Source organism: Lupinus angustifolius, unplaced genomic scaffold (genome assembly GCF_001865875.1).
Source record: "Lupinus angustifolius cultivar Tanjil unplaced genomic scaffold, LupAngTanjil_v1.0 Scaffold_85_25, whole genome shotgun sequence".
In the NCBI taxonomy this organism is placed as follows: Eukaryota; Viridiplantae; Streptophyta; class Magnoliopsida; order Fabales; family Fabaceae; genus Lupinus; species Lupinus angustifolius.
This window is the reverse complement of record NW_017724232.1, coordinates 7,610-28,089: the sequence shown is the minus strand read 5'-3', so window position 1 is coordinate 28,089 and position 20,480 is coordinate 7,610. Positions and strand designations below refer to the sequence as shown.

At 33.6% G+C, this 20,480-nt stretch overlaps 1 protein-coding gene and 1 pseudogene across 3 annotated transcripts in view; one reads left to right on the top strand and one right to left on the bottom strand.

Annotated features, from left to right (window-relative positions):
• The window catches only part of LOC109339624 (protein transport protein SEC23-like), an 8,402-nt gene extending 7,059 nt beyond the window's left edge, over positions 1-1,343 (top strand). Inside the window, exons 11-13 of one of the 3 annotated variants that reach the window (XM_019577087.1) lie at positions 409-513; positions 731-915; positions 1,056-1,343. In XM_019577087.1, the coding sequence (XP_019432632.1) occupies positions 409-513; positions 731-877 (252 nt within the window). In that variant the 3' untranslated portion in view covers positions 878-915; positions 1,056-1,343. Of the gene's footprint in view, positions 1-408; positions 514-730 lie in introns of all 3 variants that reach the window. The other 2 variants (XM_019577088.1, XM_019577086.1) reach the window with 2 other exon arrangements.
• A 4,417-nt stretch (positions 1,344-5,760) lies between these two features.
• LOC109339623 lies at positions 5,761-9,810 on the bottom strand (annotated as a pseudogene).
• Between the last annotated feature and the right edge of the window lie 10,670 nt (positions 9,811-20,480).

The following is a 20,480-nucleotide window of genomic DNA, read 5'->3' as shown; positions in this document are numbered from 1 at the left end:
GGGGGGGATGAATCTCCTGTATGGGAGGTTAGTATTTGGCTTCTAGTTTGGACAGGGATTTTTCTCTGGGGAGCATAGCTCTGGAGTAGGGAATTAACCATTTTCAGGTGTAATTTCCAACATCTCTTATCTTTTCTAAATTCAATAAAATTGTTCAAATTCTTGGTTTCAATCATATGACCTTCTAAATAAATTACTTTCAAGTGCAATTCTAATCACGTTGATTTTTAATCAATTACATTGTTTTAATACAGTATAATATTCTAGTTGGGAGCATTAGTAGCTTTATGTGAGTTTGTGAATTGTGATGGAAGTTATTTCATTCAGAGCCACTTTTAATAGCTATTATCCAGTGTTGCATTTATCATTGATAGCTCCTTGTTTGCTAATTGTTAATACATGTCACAGGCTTTTGCGCAACTATTACAAGCTCCACACGACGATGCCCAAATCGTAATTAGAGATCGTTTCCCTGTTCCTAGATTGGTAGTTTGTGATCAACATGGTTCTCAGGTTAGTATGTGTACCAAGATTGTTTCCCTTTCCTGAAAATAATTTTTGCCACTAGTAACACTAATGTTTTCTATATACTTTTACCTCTTCCACATTGTATTAGTAAATTTTTTTCATTGATCCATTTTGTTTTATGGCTTGGTTGTTATTGTATGTTGTTTTAAGTTTATATTTTTCTTGATGGGACCCTTACCTTCGTTTTATTGATGCTTAACAGGCTAGATTTTTATTAGCTAAGCTGAATCCATCAGCAACATACAATAATGCACATGAGACCGCAGCTGGGTCGGATGTAATCTTCACTGATGATGTCAGCCTTCAAGTTTTCTTTGAGCATCTGCAAAGACTGGCTGTCCAATCTTAATAGTAGTGACCAACACAGTTTATAGGTTGTGGACTAAGGTTCGGAAAATTTACCAATGATGTGTCTTACATTTTACTGTTCCATTTGGTTATTTTCCTTTCTTTTCTGTCATAAAGGAGAGTAGGTTGTCGCCAGTGTCAATTGAATAATAAAAAAGTTCTGAAATGTGATACTTTAGGGCTCAGGTCAGATTTTGTTCATGGAGAAAATAAAGAGTTCAAAAGTATCTTGGAGTTTGGATATTGCGGAAAGAAAGGATAATGGAATTGTAAGTTAAGAGCTACTTCTGCTATAGCTGGAAAACAAATGTGGGAGAAATTTTTATCTTATATTTTTTTCTTGTTTATTTTGACCCAGATCTGAATTTTGGGTTCCTTTGTGGATTAATTCATAGCTGTTTTACTTTTACATGCTCCCTAGGTTGCAAAGTAATGAAAAGACATGTTGGATTTTGATACCTGTTACAAAATTTACAGTCTTGTAACATAAGAAGTTAGCCTGAAATGAATACTTTTTGGTGGTCAATGTTTTCTTTCAAATCCGGTTAGCCTGACAATGTGAGCTCCTTTTACTAGGAAGATTTCTAATGTGCCCGTTTTCAGGTAAAGTAGGCAATGATGGTGTCCGTTTTGTATGCTTAATTTTACCTGACAGTAGATTTCTAATGAGTGTGACAGTAGGACTATGTTCCCTTAACTCTACACCATTGTTTCACTCTTACTTTATTAATCTCTCAATGAACTTATTCATCATCTGTCAAAACTCATGGTGAATACCGATTTTCAGTTTCACTTAAAAATACCCATGTCACAACTAAAGTCGTAAGAACCTCTCTTTGCTTTATTGGGCACCCTTAACATTCTTGACAAATCATTTTCATAATTAGAAGACACAATGTACAGCCTTTTGGAATAGAATAAAAGCAAGTTGAGATTAAGTGGATGGCTTCATTGAAACTAAATGCATATTGATTCAAATTGTGAATCACATCATGTGATCATATCGAATTCAAAAATATTTTTTAATTATAAAATAATTTATCCTGCAATGGTTGTAATCAACACTGTAGCTCACAAACATATTAATCCCAATTGTGATTACAACCATAATTTAAAACACTGCACAAACATTTCAAATCTCAAGTTCTTAGGGTCAGCAAAGAAATCTGATTATGTTGATTTATACACACCTTTAGACGAGAAAAGTTGGGAATGGAAAGATAAAGACCACTCAGGGACATAAATAAGAACACCATGAAACCAATTTTTAGATCAACATTCTTTCACACTTGCTTGGGCTAGGAATGGGGTTGCTAACCAATAAACCAACTTGATTCATAGTCCTAGTGTGACAAACTATCAAGCCTAATGTTTTAAATAATAGTTACAGTAACAATTTTAAAAACTTCGAAAATCTAGATGCTTTGGACAATTGCGATTGTAATATTGTTTAGGAAACTCAAAACCTTGACATATCAGCGCAATAACAGTCGCAGATTCAAATTTTAAACATTTATCAAGCCATTAGTTGAAGCTATAATTTTGGCTAAACAATCATGCACAAATTGTAGCACATGTCTCCTCTCCATATAACTCACCTGGCAATTCAACCTCTAGACAATGCTTGGTTGAATGAAGTAACATATATCATTCTTTAATGATGCATTCGAAGTTTGCTTTGATTTCTCTTAAAAATCCTGAGAGTAATTTGCTAACACACTTAAAACTTGTCGATAATGCTTCAAACAATGAGACGTGAGAAATTGCTATTATCATGAGTTGTTTTGGAAGAACAAACTCAAAGAAAAATATGGAGTTTTATGAGCAATATAAGGTAATATGAATCAAACTACTCCTTAAATTTCATCTCAAAATCAATTGAGAATGAGATGAGTAGTCCAATATATATTAAAACTATGATAGTAGAATGAGATAAACAATATAAAACTTACTTCCCAATGTGCCTTATCTATAGAAGTCCATCAGACCATGCGAAAAGTTAATTTTGACCCATATTGATCTTTTAGTCCATGACATCCAAAAAGAAGTTGAATTCTGACCCTAATAACATCCATCTCAAAACCAATTAGTAATAAAAGGATAGTCCAACAAATATTTAAACCATGCATAAAAGAATGAGACTAACGATATATCACTTACTTACCAATACTCCTCTCTCAAGTTTCACTTTATGTAATCAAATTAGGGAGCAGAGCCAGACATAATTGGAAGATTTTTTAATTCTTAAAATAAAAGCAATTCCCTAAATTAATCTTAATAACTAAGTTGTTGCAATAAAACACAAAAGGGTGATTTTGTCTAGAGCTTGGGTGCACATTCCTATTTTGAAACAATGACTTTCACAAAATTTCATTAACAAACAGTTACTGGTGATTGAGGATGGCGATTTACAAACAAGGATAGTGGGATATCGTGGTACTTGGTTGGTGAATCATATGAGATTAGAATTCTCATCTTCCTCCATATTCACTATCCCAATCTTCAGGTGCCATATTGTATAATATCACATAACAAAACTAGACATAATACAAACATATTCAATTAAGTAGTCACATTTACCCTTATCAAGAGGACTCTTTGGTTAACTTAGATCTTACAACACCTTGTTCTGTGTTGAATGGTTAAATGCTTATATACACATTTCTATATATATACATTTAATTATCATAGGTTATATATATTTAGTTGCACCAGACACATTTCTATCCAAATGAGGATTTAAATAATACACTTTTAAATTCTCATAAAAGTTTAGTTCATCATACCTTAATCACAATCTGCTAGTTATTTTTTTCTTGTGTATAAGAAAGAAACTAAATGGAACACTTAAAAATAATAGCAAGAAATGAGAGAAAACACTCAATATTACTAGAAAGATTTCTTTGATTCAGATAGATGTATATTACAAAAAGAGTAGTAAATGTTTATATAGGGGATGGAAAACCCATCCCTAGTTTATTCTACAACCATAGTTTTTCTTTTTCGACCATAATTAGTTCCCTTCATGTGACTCTATAAGTGGTGTCACATCTTGTCTACCATTCATAGTGGGAATCTCTCAGACTATCATTTTCCTTTTCAAAGTTTACTGTTTACTCCTCCAAGCTATCATGTGTCTTTTCAGACGCCTAGTCATAGTTCTTTGTCATCTTAGTCATAGTTCTTTGTCATCTTCCATAATTTTTTCTGTCAAAAGATGTTTTACTGGAGAATGTTAATATTGGTTGATGCTTTTTCATAATCGTTTATTTCATGGATGAATTTAATATTTATGTAATGATATTGTAAATTTTTACGGTCTCAGTTTACCATCCATTCATCATTCATATAATTATCATAATTGACTCTTTAACAAAAAATAGTATATGAATAATGAATGATATGTTGATCATGTAAATTTTTATAATAACTATTTATAAATTATGTTATCTTCAAAAAGATATTGATAATATTGAGAAACAAGTTAAATGTAATTGAGAAACAAGTTAAATCCACATTGAAAAGCAAGTTCACTAATTATCAAAGTAATAAATTCATAATTTATTAATAAAAAGTTGGGCCAATTTAAGTTTGATATGTTCCTTATGTTATTAGCAAACATATTAATTACTAATGTGAATATATGAGATTCTAATTACTTACATCTAAACCATCTGCTAACCCATTGATAATAGAATTATATCCCAACAATAGAATTACAAACATGATTTTTTCTTGCATTTTCATTACGATTTTAAAATATCTCTCAATACAAGTAATGAAATAATAATTCAATTATTCTCATGCAATTCTGAATCCAAAATTTCAGAATATTTATAAGAGAAAAACTCTTTCAACTAATAACAACGCTAATTTTAAAAGCAAAATATTTGTCAAGTATTATACTTGAACAGTTGAATATAAGATGTTTATAATATATTTCTGACTAAATTATATTCAAAGTTTTAATAAAATTACATAAATCATCTTTGTTTTAAATCGACATAAATTGCCCCTAATTATATATTACACTAACTACCCTGTAAGAGATATGAGTGTAATTTCCTAAACAAAAAATAACAACGATTGTAATCAAGTAAAAAAATATATATACTAGGAAAACAAGTCTAAATAGTATAAGAATTGATGTCTATTCATTATTTTGGTCAGTTACAATATAGTATAATAGTGATTTAAACACATTCTTGTAATTATTGATACACTTTATAAAGAACCAAAAAAATTGAATAAACATTGACTTTTATACTATTTGAACTTATTTTCACAATATATTATATTTTGTTTGACTTAATTACAATCATCACCATTTTTATTTAAAAAATTGTATTTATCTCTCATAGAGAGATAATCAGTGTAATATATGTATATAATTAGGAGTAAATTATATAAATTTGAAAAATGATAAATGATTTGTGTATTTTCATTAAAATTGGAGGGTGTTTTAAAACTTTTGTGGGGCACATGCCCCCACTAGACCAAGCATTTTAGTATTCAGATATTTAGAAAATGAAGTCTTATTTAATTAAGTTGATTATTATTCTACCATTAGGATCCCTAGCTTTATCTAGAATGAATTAATAGATTCTCCCACCCTCTTTACCTTTATTTTTGACCAAATTTGTGCATGATAAAATCTTCTCCATATAGGCAAAACAGTAACTTGGGACAAAAATCCAAATTTTCTGGCTAGGGGATTCAACCAGAATCCAGTGTCACACAAGTTATCTAAGAGGGTACATAATCTTTAGGTAATAACAACATTATCTGGACAAAGAACGACATACCCTTTGAACAAAAACTTTCAAAAGATAGAGGTTCATACCATAATAACAAGTTAAGCAGCATGTACTTAAGATTGCACTGGAAAACTAATAAATGAAGATGCTCATAATATACAACCAGAAGATGAAACACATGATCAAAATATGTACCTAAAATATATAACAGACAAACTAAAAAATCATGCAGTACAAAGAGGAGGAAAGATCTTCTCTAGTACTAGAGAAACAAGTAGTACAGAAAAACAAAGAAAATATAACATGATATGGCATTTTTATCCTTTTATATACAATGACATAACATTTTGTCATTGAAAACAAAAGGAAAAGGAAGAACTCATCTCATTTCCAGTACCGGAATCCTTGTTCTACAAATAGAATGGAGCGTAATGAGTATCATGTTACCACCACCTAGGAATGTTCTACCTTCTCTGAGGCTGATGATCCATTGACGATGACCAACATACCAATTGTATCCACAATGGTCTGCTCTTGTCTTTTCCTTTTTCTCTTTTGATGTCTGCAGGATATCTTGCTGGGGAGTTCCACTCTTTCGCGAACTCTCCTTTCGCGACATGAGCTGCAGGCGATCCTGAACCTAGAATGGAGTTCACAGTCTTTGATCCGGAATTACTATTTTCAGGAAAGTTGAAGTTTTTCTGATTCAATGAATGTCCTCCAAATTTTGGATATTTTGCCTTGTCACTTTGGGCAGCCTCACCCAAGAGGCTCTTTAGAGGTTTGTGCTCATTACTGGTGCTCCAGTTTTTTACCTTAGCTATTATTTTTTCATTCTTCTTTCTCCCTGGAGAGTCATTTATAACCTTTGTTAGAGTGGGAAACCAACCAGCCTGTGAAGTGGAATCCGGCTGCTGTGGGTTCGATCCTTTCAGGACTTCAGAAGCAGCAGCTTTAGGTTGAGTCACATGTCATGAAATGTCAACCAATGTCATGAAAGATGACGGTTCAAACGTTTCTGATTTCCCAGACTGCTGTCCGTGAAATGAATCTATGGGGTTGTTCACGTTGGATTTCCCTGCGTCTGTTGATGCTAGCGAACTAGTTGATGGTAAAGTTTCAGTATCGATAACAGCTGGAGCATCGGATTGCAATGAGAAAACTGTTTAATGAATATTGAAAAGGTGAATCAAACACATTTCCCCTCAAAATAGACATTAAATTATTTTAGCTTCAGCGCTTTAATACAAATAATGCAAGGCAACAAGGACATAACAAACTAGGAAAGAGGGGAGGGAGAACTTTCTACACGGATTAGACCAAACCAATAGGTACAGAACTATCAACTATATATAGATCATGGACTCAAAACATGTAAAATATGAGTGATGCTAGATGGTACAAGATGAACCGTACGAATCTAGCCATCAGCTGAATAAAAAAGGAAAAATATAGAAATCGTGACATAAAAAATAAGAAGTGAGAGAGGCTGCTTGTTAATACACATTTGTGGAAATCGATTAATTTTGGATTTGTGCTGTTGAGCATTACTCGTAAAATATTGTGTGCAATACAAAGGATCTAGGCATGTATCTTTGCAAGTATACAAAAGCCATTAACAAACTGAATTTCATTCAAGATTTTAGCACTAGGCAACATTCAGAGATCCACACAGGTGTAGTACAAGTAGCTAGGATGAGTATATGTGCGCATGTTTTTGTCTTTGGTGCTATTGCTAAGTAGTGTATACATAAAAGATCTAACCCATTCTAATCAACCATTCAACTGGAATACAATTTGCAGTAACACATATCAATTCGCCCATTAGGACCAACCCGTTTAGCTGGCTTCATTGACCAGCCTAGAATATTGCAATAGACCAAACAGATAATGTTTGAATAAAGTGAAAATGTTTTCCATTGCAAACAACAAAGGTAAATATACCTGACACAGAGCCCCAGTTACCATCCAAACTGTCACACCGGCTACTGAAGTCAACTGAAGCATCAAATCCAGATGAACTATGTTTGACCAAGTTATTAACACTTCGATCTTGAACAGAGCACAGCGATAATTCCATAAACTTTTCCACCTTGCTTATCTTCAACAGCAGAATCATGTTGAGCAGAAGGCTCAGAATTTAAAGAAGAAGTGATGTATACTTCACAACAAGATTTTCTGCAGCCTTCACTAACAGTTCTGCATCTTGTGCATGATAGGAATCAGCAAGAGGATCAATAGATCTGTTATATTCTTCGTGTGCTTCAGTATTGTGATTGATTTCATCTTCTTTTATGTCTTCCCCGGAAGCTGATATTGGACCTCCATTTGTGCACTCTAGAGCTTTTGCCTTTCTTGTGGTTCCATCAACTACAGCCTCTGAAATAACTGAGCCTTCCGTAATATTTCAATTTTACCCGTTTCACCAGCATCATCATTTGTAACTAAATCCCTTGATTGCTCGGCTTCCAATTGCAGGAGTTCACTGGTTTGGAGATCTTTTGTTTTAGTCCGAATATCATTTTCTACATCAGCTTTTACATTGTTGCCGTATACAACTGCATCATTTATTTTAGTTCTGTTTATCTCATGATGAACTTCATTATATATGCTAATTACACCAATTGTTTCACTGGTTGCATAAGCAAATGATGCATCCCTTGGATTCACAGTTGATGAGGCCTCTAAACTACCCTCTGGTAAACTAATCTGTTGCGAATCTTTACAACCATCAAAAGTTCCTGGTTCCGCAGAAAAGGGAAATGATATGACTGTCATTTATCTCAGTTTCAATTGCATTCATAGATCCACCAGTTTCATCCAATCCATCAAAACCTTCAAGTGTTAGCTTGAGTGGAGAAACTTCAGTGTTCTCTTCAGCATTTGTTTCTATCTTCTCAAAGTTCACCGGCTCCTTTTTCATGCTATTAGTACTACTCACAACATACATATCCGGAGAGCACCGGAAAATGTTGACATCACTAGAACTGGAAAACTGTTCCACATGTGCAAACTCTACCTGAACATTCATCGAGGCATTTGTGATTTCAACAGAGTTCAACTCAAGAGGAAAGTCATCTCTGACCTGCACAGAAAGGAACTCAGCACTGTTCTTTTCCATCAGATTAATAGCTTCGTCAGCCACTTGATGATCCAAGGAAATTACACCACTAACCGCTATGTCAGACACTCCTTCACATGTTTCATCTATGATGTTATCAGACGAGTCGACATTTTCAACCATATCTATGTCTGATTTAATCTCATCCTTTGCTATCACATTAGTCTCCTTTACCAGCGGGCGTTGGTTCAAGTGATACATGCTTGATTCCCCTTAAGCAAGGTCTCGGGTTCGAGTCTTGTAGATGGAAAAATGCCCGCTGAGAGAGTTAGCCCCACGTACCTGTGGATGTTCCTGGCTCGGACAGGATTGTCTCCAGTGCGAGGATACCTGTGGGAAACCAAAAAAAAATTAGTCTCCTTTGCAATAGATATTGAACTGCAATGTATCACATTTTCAACAGAATAGATCTTATTTTCTGGGAATACATCTGTAAAGACTTCAGCTTTGCATGGATGTGAGTCACTTGACAAGTCAAAAAGATCATTGCTATCAAAAAAATCGATTCTTCAGTCCTCAAATCTGCAATCGAACTTGGTAACAGGTCCACAATAGAGCCTGGCAGTTGACTTAGCAAATCCAATTTGTTTTCTACTTCGCTACTTTCAATTTGCGAAATGTTCGGATTTTGAATTCGGCAGTCATCGCTTGACTTAACAATTAATTGACTTCCATCTGCAGTTGTGAAACGAGTTATCAGACATGATAAAGCTACATAGAATAAACAAATCTTGGATTGTGAGATATTACATAAGAAAATAATCCTAATGTGGTATGTAGTCATGTATGCATTTATAAACTACCATTATACCAATATTCGCCTCGATACCCTATGAAAAATTAACATATGAAAACTTTCCTTTACCCGGTTCAATTTTAATGTACAGTGTACTAGTAACCAAAAGTAGGAAAGTTAGAAAAATCAAATGCATAGATATATAAAGGCAAAGATGGTTGATATGGACTTTCTATCATTTCAAAAGGTACAGAAAGTTATTCTGGACTGAGACATTCACAGGCCCTTGCTTGTGTTTATTCAGAAATTGTCTCAGTTCAACAAAAAATTAAACAACATCTGAATTCCAAGGCAATATTTTTTGTTTTTTACTTTAAATGTATTGTTACTACAGTAGTTAAAAGGTCATCCTCAAGGTGAAAGGCTTCAACACTGCAATTACTTGAAATATTCATAAGAAAATCTTGTGACACAGAAAAAAGAAACAAAGGACAAAAAAGAAGACAAAGTGCAAAAGCACTTGCAACTAAGATAAAAACTTCAACCAAAACTTTATATCTGCTAGAAATAGTTCTTGAATAGATGTTTAATATTCAACATAAACAAGCATTTAATAATTCAATATCCAACATGAATTCCACAAATATGAATTCTCTTGTTCGATCAACACTTTCCCTTCTGCATTAAGCCATTAAATTGGCAACAAGATAACAAACTGAATGAAAAGTTTTAAAGGCACATCTTCCAGAATACCAGCTCAATGAAGTTGATGAATGTTATAGCTAGTTTTGTTTTTGGCGAATAGGATTTATAATAGGTAGCGGGATGCCATTATAGAAGTACTGGTTAGATTTGAATCAAATATTGTAAATGTACATCAAATTTAGCAGTCATCTTTTTTTTTTGCTCTGTTAGTTTTTTTATGTATGGGGATTTTGATAATGAATGCCAATGATGTATTTCCTGTCTCTCTTTCTTGAACTGATTTTGTTATTTCATAAATATTTCTTGATTATAAAAACTTAGAAGAAGCTTTTTGCGATATAATATATTATAGTAGGTTCTATTATTATTATTATTATTATAATTATAGAAAGGGTCTCCATTACAACTATAACCCGTTATCAAATATAGCAAAGGGAAGTCATATATAAAATGAGTTATAGCTTTGCTTCCTAACAATTATTGAATTATTTGATTATCACTATATTGCTCCTTCTATGGCTCAATTGTTTAGACAAATTATCATGTTAGAGTGGGAATATGTGTAATTTGCATTTTCATGCTTGGAATTTAAGCTTTCCTCATTGTGATACTTAGCACAATAGAATTCATTCCTTTCTTTGCATTTGAGGATCTGGTAGCTAGAAACAGTTTGTTTCCAACATTCACACAGTCACATATGACTATCATTTTTAAAAGTAGTGCTGCTATAAAATTTTGTGTTAATATTTAGATTTAGCATAAGATACACTGCATCTTTCTCTTATTCATTTCTGTAATGAAAATGAAACATGTTTCCAGTTTACATATGTTTTGTTTAATTATAAATTTTCATTCTCCTGTATAAATTGGTAGTACATAGATTAAAATAACTTTGGCTAGTTTCAATTGTATGAAGTAGGTAGTACATGTATCTACGTGTATCTTATGCTAAACTACCATATCAATGAAGGAAAGTTATACTTTATATTTATCATTTATATCTTCTATTTTCTCCTCTTATGGTACTAAAACTGAAGAATCAGGTGTGTATGATTTTTGAGGCCAGGTTAGAAGTTAAAAAAACATAATAATACTATATCATGATTCAAATGATGAATTTGCTATCGTTTTTTTGTTGTAAATGCCTAACCTATATCTTGTATGTAATTTATTTTATTTAGTTACTAAATTTGAGATTAATATTACATAGTATCTCTAATGATTTAGTAATTGAATTTAACATCAAACACAAATTCACGTAGTTATGATCGATAAGAGTTGGATTGAGAAACCAATTAGATCAAAGGAGTTCTTGGATGCGGTGGTGCAATTTTTGGATTTCGCCTTTTCAAATGTAGCTATAAATGATCAAATTCCATGTCCTTGTATTATATGTGGATTTCGTAAAATGGGTAATATAATTGAAGTGTTTAGTCATCTACTTCAAAAAGGGTTTCCTAGAAAGAACACATTTTGGTACATGCATGGGGAAAAACATGTGCAATATAATGTTGAAACTATAGACCAATCACAAGAAGAGTTGGTTAGACAATATCCAATGCAATATATGTTAGATGATGTTTTTGGTATCTTTGATGATAGTGGAATTCAAGATTCCGATCACTGAAATATACCAAATGATGACCAGCCTAGGGGTGATGCAAGTAAAGTCCAACAAGAAAAAAAATAAAAGAGCAATTAGGTGATGGAAATGAAGAATTATATCCTGGTTGTAAAAAATATAGTGAAATATTATTCATTGTTCTTTTGTATCATATAAAAGTCTTATGTAGTGCAACATACAAAACTTTTTCTATGATAATTGATCTTTTAAATGTTGTTGTTACCCATGCTAAACTCCCAACATCTTTATACGAGGCAAAAAAGTTGATTAAGGAGTTAGGTTTAAGCTATGAAAAGATTCATGCATGTCCGAACAATTGCATGTTATATTGGGGTTCTATGGAAGACAAGAAGAGAGATAATTGCAAAATTTGCAATGCATCTAGGTGGAAATCTAATGAAAATATTGGTGGTACAAATGATATGGTGGTTGACCAAAATAAAAAAATAATACCATCAAAGGTCTTACGGTACTTCCCACTTATACCAAGATTGCAAAGGGTGTACATGTGTTCTAAAACTGTAGAGCTTCTGAAATGGCATGGTAAAAAGGCAAACCCTGATGGGTTGGTAAGACATCCGAGAGATAGTAAAGCATGGAAGGAGTTTGACAAAATGTATCCGGACTTTGCTTTAGAATCTCATAATATACGGCTTGCATTAGCTACAGATGGTTTCAATCTATTTGGAACTTTAAGTTCTAATAATAGCATTTGGTCTGTGATGTTGTATACTTACAATTATCCTCCATGGTACTGTATGAAGCAAAATTCTCTCATAACGTTGATGATAATTCCTGGTCCTAAGATGCCTGGGAATAGTATTGATGTTAACTTGCAGTCCCTAGTTGCAGAGTTACAAAAATTATGGAAAAGGGTGGAAGCTTATGATTCCTCTACAAATGAATCATTTCAAATGCGTGCTGCATTGTTTTGTACTTTTAGTAACTTCCCAAGTCTAGACAACTTATCTGGATGGAACACTCATACAACTTTTGAAAGTGCAAAGTGTCAAGTAGAGCACTATTGGATTGCCTATGTTTTGATGAAGACAAGGACTTAGTAAAAGCTTGAAGATGACTCAACAAATCAACATACCATGGACTCAATGGTTTCATATCTAGACTAGGTTCATTAATAGAGTTATTTTTAGAAGTCTGAGATGTGTGCCATAGATATTGAGTCTAGGTTAGGTAAGCCTTGATGCAATTCTCACAAGCCTTAAAAATAATCATTTCATTTACATGAGATAATCCATCTAGATCAGTATGTGTCCATGCATTTATCATACATGTTACTTGTGCATCTTAGGCATAGTATATTGGTAAAACATGTATAGTTGATAAGCAAAACATATATGTTGTATACCATTTAATCAATTAGTTAAAAATGTGTTAGTTAATAGATTAAGGGATGTTTTAATCTATTAACGTGATTACGGTTTTAATAGATAACTGAAAACCTGAAAAGAGTTATTTGCAACAACCCGTTAATCGATTAAATGGGTACTTAATCGCTTAACTGGGACTCAAAAAGGTTTTCTATAAAAAATGTGTTTTCAGATCGTGCCATACATCATATCATTCATTTTTAGAATTTGCTAGTTGCATATCCTCGTGCTTAATTATATCATATAGGCAGAGTGAAATGCATTGTGAGATAGTGAGAGATAGTATCATGCTTAGGCTTTAATTGTCATTACATTGCATGTGGTTTATGTGTTAAACATTCCTATCTTTTCTTGCATTTCTTTAAGAGAATTTTAGGGTAGAAATTCTAGGTTTCTGCATTTTCATTGACTCATCCATATTCATATTATCTTGTGAGTTTTGTATATGGGTTTTAATTGAGTTTTAATTGTAATATTTTGAGCAAAATTGTGCTTTATAAAACTCTGTTTTTATACTGTTTTTGTAATAAGAGAATTTGTCTTTTGGTGTCTTACCACCTAAGAGATTCAGTGTGCCTTCATCAAGACTTAGAGGTCTTGAGCTTAGAACGAGTTCTTAGCTGAGGCTAGATCGTAAGAAAGGTTTTCTTAGGCGATTGTGAGAGTCAAACCAAGAAAGTGGGTTCTTGGATTCAAGAAGGGAGCGTCTAAGTGTTGTATTAGAAGTTTGCATGTAATTATATGTTCTACTCAATATTAGTGAAGAAAATATCACGAGATCAGAAGGGGAGGCCTGGATGTAGTTTACAAGTGGACCCGTAAACGAACCAAGATAAAATTCCTTGTTGTAGGCTTTTTCAATCCCTTATCTCTTTACATTTCAAGTCTTATTATTGCATGATATTATCTGATAGTTTGTTGTATCTAGTTTAATTCTGTACAAAAATATCTAATTTATCTATTCTTGAACATCGGTGAGTGGTTGTGCAAGAAGCCATTCTACAACTTGTTTTTTCTGTGTGTTAATCGATTAACGCAGAGAGTTAATCGATTAACTAGGGCCTTTTCCAGAATAGGGCTTTGGTGCGAGAAGAGGTAATTGATAACTGCGACACCTATTCAACCCCCCTTCTAGGTTTGTTTTGTCCACTAATACCTAACAAGTGGTATAAGAGCTAGTACGACGTGCTAGCTCAACCGCATACGCGTGATCCTAAAGGGAAATCAAATGGGTTCCACCAACCCCTTTGGTGGTGATGGCGTATCCATTAACCGCCCTCCCATATTTAGTGGCGAAGGATATTTGGGAATCTGTAGTCAACAGGCCTTTCATTCTAATGCATCTAGTGGACGATGAACCAAAAGAAAAATAAAAGAGTTTATGGACCGATGATGAACGTAAAAAGGTTCAATTCAACCTACATGCTAAAAACATCATCACATCGACCCTGATATATGATGATTTCTTTCAGGTTTCGCAATGTCAAAGTGCCAAGGAAATGTGGGAGACTTTACAAGTGACTTACGAAGGCACTATCGAAGTCAAGCGTGCCAGGATGAATGCCCTGCCATATGAGTACGAGCTATTTTGTATGTTGTGGAGTGAATCTATCGGCGACATGCAAAAATGATTCACACATATAGTAAACCATTTAGTTGCTCTAGATAAATCTTTCACCGAAGGAGAACTAACTAATAATGTTTTACGTTGTCTTGACAAGAGATGACAACCTAAAGTTAAAGCTATCATGGAATCCAAGGATCTTGACTCCATGCCTTTGACAATACTATTTGGAAAGCTTCAAGAGCACGAGATGGAACTTGGGCGCTTGACGATGCATGAGGAATCTGACCGCAAGAAGAAAGGCATATCTCTTAAAGGAACAACGCCTCAACCTACTGAAGATAAAAAAGATGTTGAGTCTGATTCATATATTGATGATGAAACGTTAAGCCTTCTCGCATGAAAATTCGGGAAATTCTTAAAGAAAGAAGGCTCTAAACGTTTTTATAAGAAAGAAGCGTGATAATAAACTTGAAAAGGCAAAGGTAGTAAGGAGCCCTTCAATTGCCACGAGTGTGGTAAGGCAGGACACATGAGATTTCAATGTCCTACTTATCTCAAGAAAGTTGATTAGGAGAAGAGTACTCCCCAGGACTTCAAGTCAAATAAGGCCGACATTGACTAGGACGTACCAGAGGAGGATACGACATTAATCACCTCAAATGAAGAGGAGAAATCCAAGCTATGCCTAATGACCAGAACAAATGAAGCTTGCGACTCAAATTCAAAGGAGTTAAATAATGAGGTATACTCTAACACCTCATCTTCTTCTTCTTCTGATGATTCACCTCCTTATGAGGATTTATATAATCCTTATGTTGAATTGCATGAAGAATTAAAAAATTAGCTAGGATTAATTCTGATAGAAAAAGAGTAATCCTTCTAAATGAACATAAAATAGTCCTATTACATAAAAAATTAGATGAGCTGAAACTTGAAATGAAACCTTAAATCTAATATTTTCCTGTAATACATGCAATTTTTCAAATGATAAGTTATGTCAATCAAATGTCTGTGAGTCTTGCGAGAATTTGAAAAATGAGAATGTGAAACTTAATGAAAAACTCGCAAAACTTAGAGAGAATCAGAACCAACTAGACACTATGCTTACTCAAACTAGAAATGTTTGTGATCATACTGGATTAGGGTATATCCCCCTTTGCGTAGGAAGCGACCATATAGGAAACCTGTAACTCGACCAAATAAAAAGTATTATAATAAGAAAGTTCCTACATGTTTCTATTGTGGCACTCATGGTCACACTTCCTACTCTTGCTATATAAGGAAGTATGGTATACCGAGTGGTGTATATGCTTGGATGAAAAAGGGAGATAACTCCCTGGTTACTAACAGAAAAGGACCCAATATAAATTGGGTACCTGAAAGAAGCAAGTGATTTTGCAGGTATGTCTACGAGCACACGGGCAACATTGGTATCTTAATAGTGGGTGTTCGAGGCATATGATTGGTAATAGATCGAAATTCCTAGATCTATTATTGAAGGAGAAAGGTTTTGTCACATATGGAGACAACAACAAAGGAAAGATACTTGGCACCGAGACAATTGGAAACTCAACTCAGGCAGTGATCGAGAATGTGCTATACATTGAAGGCCTGAAGCACACTCTATTGAGTATCAGCCAACTCTGCGATAAAGGTAATCGGGTATGTTTTGACTCTGAATGTTGTATAATTCATGACAATTTATCTAATAAGGTCAAGTTTGTCAGATATCATATTAATAACATCTATATGGTTAACCTAGAGGATGTCAAGATACTATTTTCAAAATATTTTATATCTCAAGAATATGATATCTGGCTTTGGTATAGGCACGCGTTGCTCATATTCATGTAAAGCATCTAGATAAATTATCTAAAAATAATTTGGTTGAAGGACTAGCAAAACTTAATTTTAAACCTCAGGAAACTTGTGATACTTGTCAAAAGTGTAAACAAGTTAAAAACTCTTTTGGTAAAACGAATGTAATATCCACAACAAGACCTCTGGAGCTTCTCCATATGGACTTGTTTGGACCTTCACAAATTATGAGTTTTGTTGGTAGCTTCTATGCCTTAGTAATTTTTGATGATTTCTCTAGATTCACATGAATACTATTTTTATCTTCTAAGAGTGATGCATTCGAATCTTTCAAAAACCTGGCCAAACAAATCCAAAATCAGTTTGATCTTAAAATAGTATACATTCAATTTGATCATGGTGGCGAGTTTGAAAATCACCAATTTGATAAATTTTGTAATAAACATGGTATCATGCATTAGTTCTCGGCTCCTCGTAATCCTCAACAAAATGGAGTTGTTGAGAGGAAAAATCAAGTTCTAGAGGAGCTTGCTAGAACCATGCTGAACGAAAGCAAGGTTCCTAAGTACTTCTGGGTTGATGCAATGCATACTGATTGCTATGTAATAAATCGTATACTCTTGAGGCCTAATTTTTTGAAAACTCCTTATGAACTTTTAAAAGGCTGAAAACCTAATATTGCTCATTTTTATGCTTACGGATGTAAATGTTTTATTTTAAATAATGGAAAAAGAGCACTAGGAAAATTTGACTCAAAAGCGGATGAGAGAATATTTTTAGGGTATTCATTACATAGTAAATCTTATCGAGTGTTTAATAAATATTCAATGCAAGTAGAAGAGTCTGTAAATGTTCATTTTGACGAATCTTCTCCAAAAGAGAAGAGAAAGGTATTTTCTGATGAAGTTGCAGGTGCTTTAGAAGAAGCATACTCTAAGGACATGGACTAGGACAAAGAAGAAGTAGAGCAAATTTTCCAAGAAGAGCATCAGGACTTTCCGATCACATGGAAGACCAAGAAAGATCATCGACTTGACAAAGTTATAGGTGATATCTCTACGGGAGTGGTAACCTGTAGTTCTTTATGAAACTTCTATAACTTCGTTTCTCTCGTATCTCAGATTGAGCCAAAGACCATCGATGAGGCCATTGAGGATGTGCACTGGGGCATAGCTATGCAAGAAGAGATAAACTAGTTCGAGCGCAATAATGTGTGGGACTCTAAGCCAAAAGAACATCCAGTAATTGGTACTAGATGGGTCTTTCGTAACAAACTAGATGAATCTGGCTTGATCATAAGAAATAAGGCACGCTTAGTGGCCAAAGGCTACAACCAGGAGGAAGGCATCGATTATGATGAGATCTATGCTCCTGTAGCCAGATTAGAGGTCATTAGGATGCTCCTATCCTTCCCATCGATTATGAAATTTAAGCTCTTTCAAATGCATGTTAAGAGCGCCTTTCTAAATGGTTACTTTCAAGAGGAGGTGTATGTCGATCAACCTCCCGACTTTGAAAATTTTAAATTTCCGAACCATGTGTATAAACTCAAGAAAGCTCTCTATGGTCTGAAACAGGCCCCTAGAGCTTGGTGTAACAGATTGAGCTCTTTTCTTTTAGAAAAAAGGTCTGTGAGGGGTATGGTTGATACTACCCTCTTTATATGTAGATTATATGATCATGTATTATTAGTTCAAATATACGTTGATGATATAATTTTCGGATCTACTAACGACATTCTTTGTAGAGAATTTTCTAAGATGATGCAGGGAGAATTTGAGATCTCGATGATGGGTGAGCTGACTTTCTTCCTTGGGCTACAAATCAAACAAATGAAAATTGGTATCTTCATTCATCAATCGAAGTACTGCAAGGAGTTACTCAAGAAGTTCGATATGGAAAAATGTAAAGAAGCTTCTACACCTATGGCGTCTGCCTACTATCTTAACAAAGACGAAAAAGGAAAAGCTATTGAGGTAACCAAGTATTGTGGGATCATCGGCTCTTTATTATATTTGACTGCGAGCCGCCTTGATATTATGTTTTGTGTTTGCATGTGTGCAAGATTTCAAGCATTACCTAAAGATTCAAATTATAGTGCTGTTAAACGTATCATGAGATATTTAAAATGAACTATAAATATGGGATTATGGTATCCTAGGGATACCATACTATCCTTGGTAGGGTATTCCGATTCCGATTTTTCCGGATGTAAGTTGGAACACTAGTGGGACTTGTCACTTACTAGGCAGTTCCTTAGTAGCATAACACAGTAAAAAGCAAGCTTGTGTTGCTTTGTCCACCACCGAAGCGGAATACATTGCCGCCAGTGTATGTTACGCTCCAACCCTGTGGATGAAACAACAACTTAAGGACTTTGGTCTTAATCTAGAAAAGATTCCTATTAAATGTGATAATACAAGTGCCATAAACCTATCCAAGAATCCCGTTTTTCATTCGAGAACCAAGCATATAGAAATTAGGCATCACTTCTTGTGTGATCATGTTCAAAAAGGCAATTGTGTGCTTGAATTTCTTTAAAATACTAAATAATTAACAGATATTTTCACCAAGCCCCTCTCACGAGATACTTTCTATGTTCTTCGAAGAGAAATTGGAATCCTTGATGAAAAATATCTTGATTAAATTGTCTAGCAGTTTATTATTTGCTTCACATGTTGAATGCCTTATATGCTTCAAAATGAATACTTGTTGAATGCATTCTATTCATAATATGATTCATGATGCGTGTTTGCTTAAAATTGTTAAATATAGGTTAGAAATCTTTGCATGCTTTTAAAACTCAAAAACCTACTTGATTCTACAAATATGATGTCGGTTAATCGATTAACGAAGAGTCTTAATCGATTAAAATAAGTTCCAATAGCTAAAACTTTATTTTCTAAGAACTTTAATCGATTAACGTTTTATCTTAATCGATTACCTGGGCTTATTTTTCTAAAAATCTGGAATTTTTTCTATGATTAATTGATTAAGTGCATCTCTTAATCGATTAATGACAGTAGATAAAGTAGAAACAAAAACGTTTGTAGCACTTTTCCAAAACCTCTCTATCCCCTTTTCTCTCTAAATCTCAGAGGTAACAACACAATTTCAATCCTTAGGTTTATTTCTTCTAATGGCTAAATTCAGGATTGTGTTGCTTTGTTCTCTTTGAGACATATTTTCTCTTTTCTTTTATTGGTTTGTAATAGTTACTATCTACTTGTGCCGAACTTTTATAACTTGATATGCATGATATTGAACTTTGATCATTATTGGTTTTATTTCAATTGCTTATATCATATGTTTATTTATGTCATATATAGTATGAATGTGTGTTTAATGGTTGTTGACCATGATTGGTTATATGCATCTATCTTGTATGATTAAGCCTATTGCATACATGCTATTATATCAATGCTTGATCATTCTATGCTTAACTAGTTATTCTATAACCTTCTTTGCCATTAAAACTGTTCATTCACTATTTCTTCATTTAATCGATTAACACCATGTATTTAATCGATTAGGTGTCATTAACAAGAGCATTTGTTCAAGCTTCTTTCAACTGATTAATTAGTTAAATTCCCAAAATTAAATAATTGATTACAGTTTTGATATTATTACATAACTCTTCTTACTTTTGACTAGATTGATTAGTTTATCTTTTTGATAATGTCAAAAGGAGGAGAAATGTTGTTTTGTTGTTTGATGTGTTTGCAGGTTGTAAATATTAAAATTCAGCTTTCGTTTTGTTTTAGTTACCTACTTACATTAAGGGGGAGCAATGCTCTTTAAATTTGGAATTAACAACCATGCATTCTATAAACATCATCAAGCTCTGCATCAAACAAGATTTGATGTGGAGTTTGTCATCATAAAAAA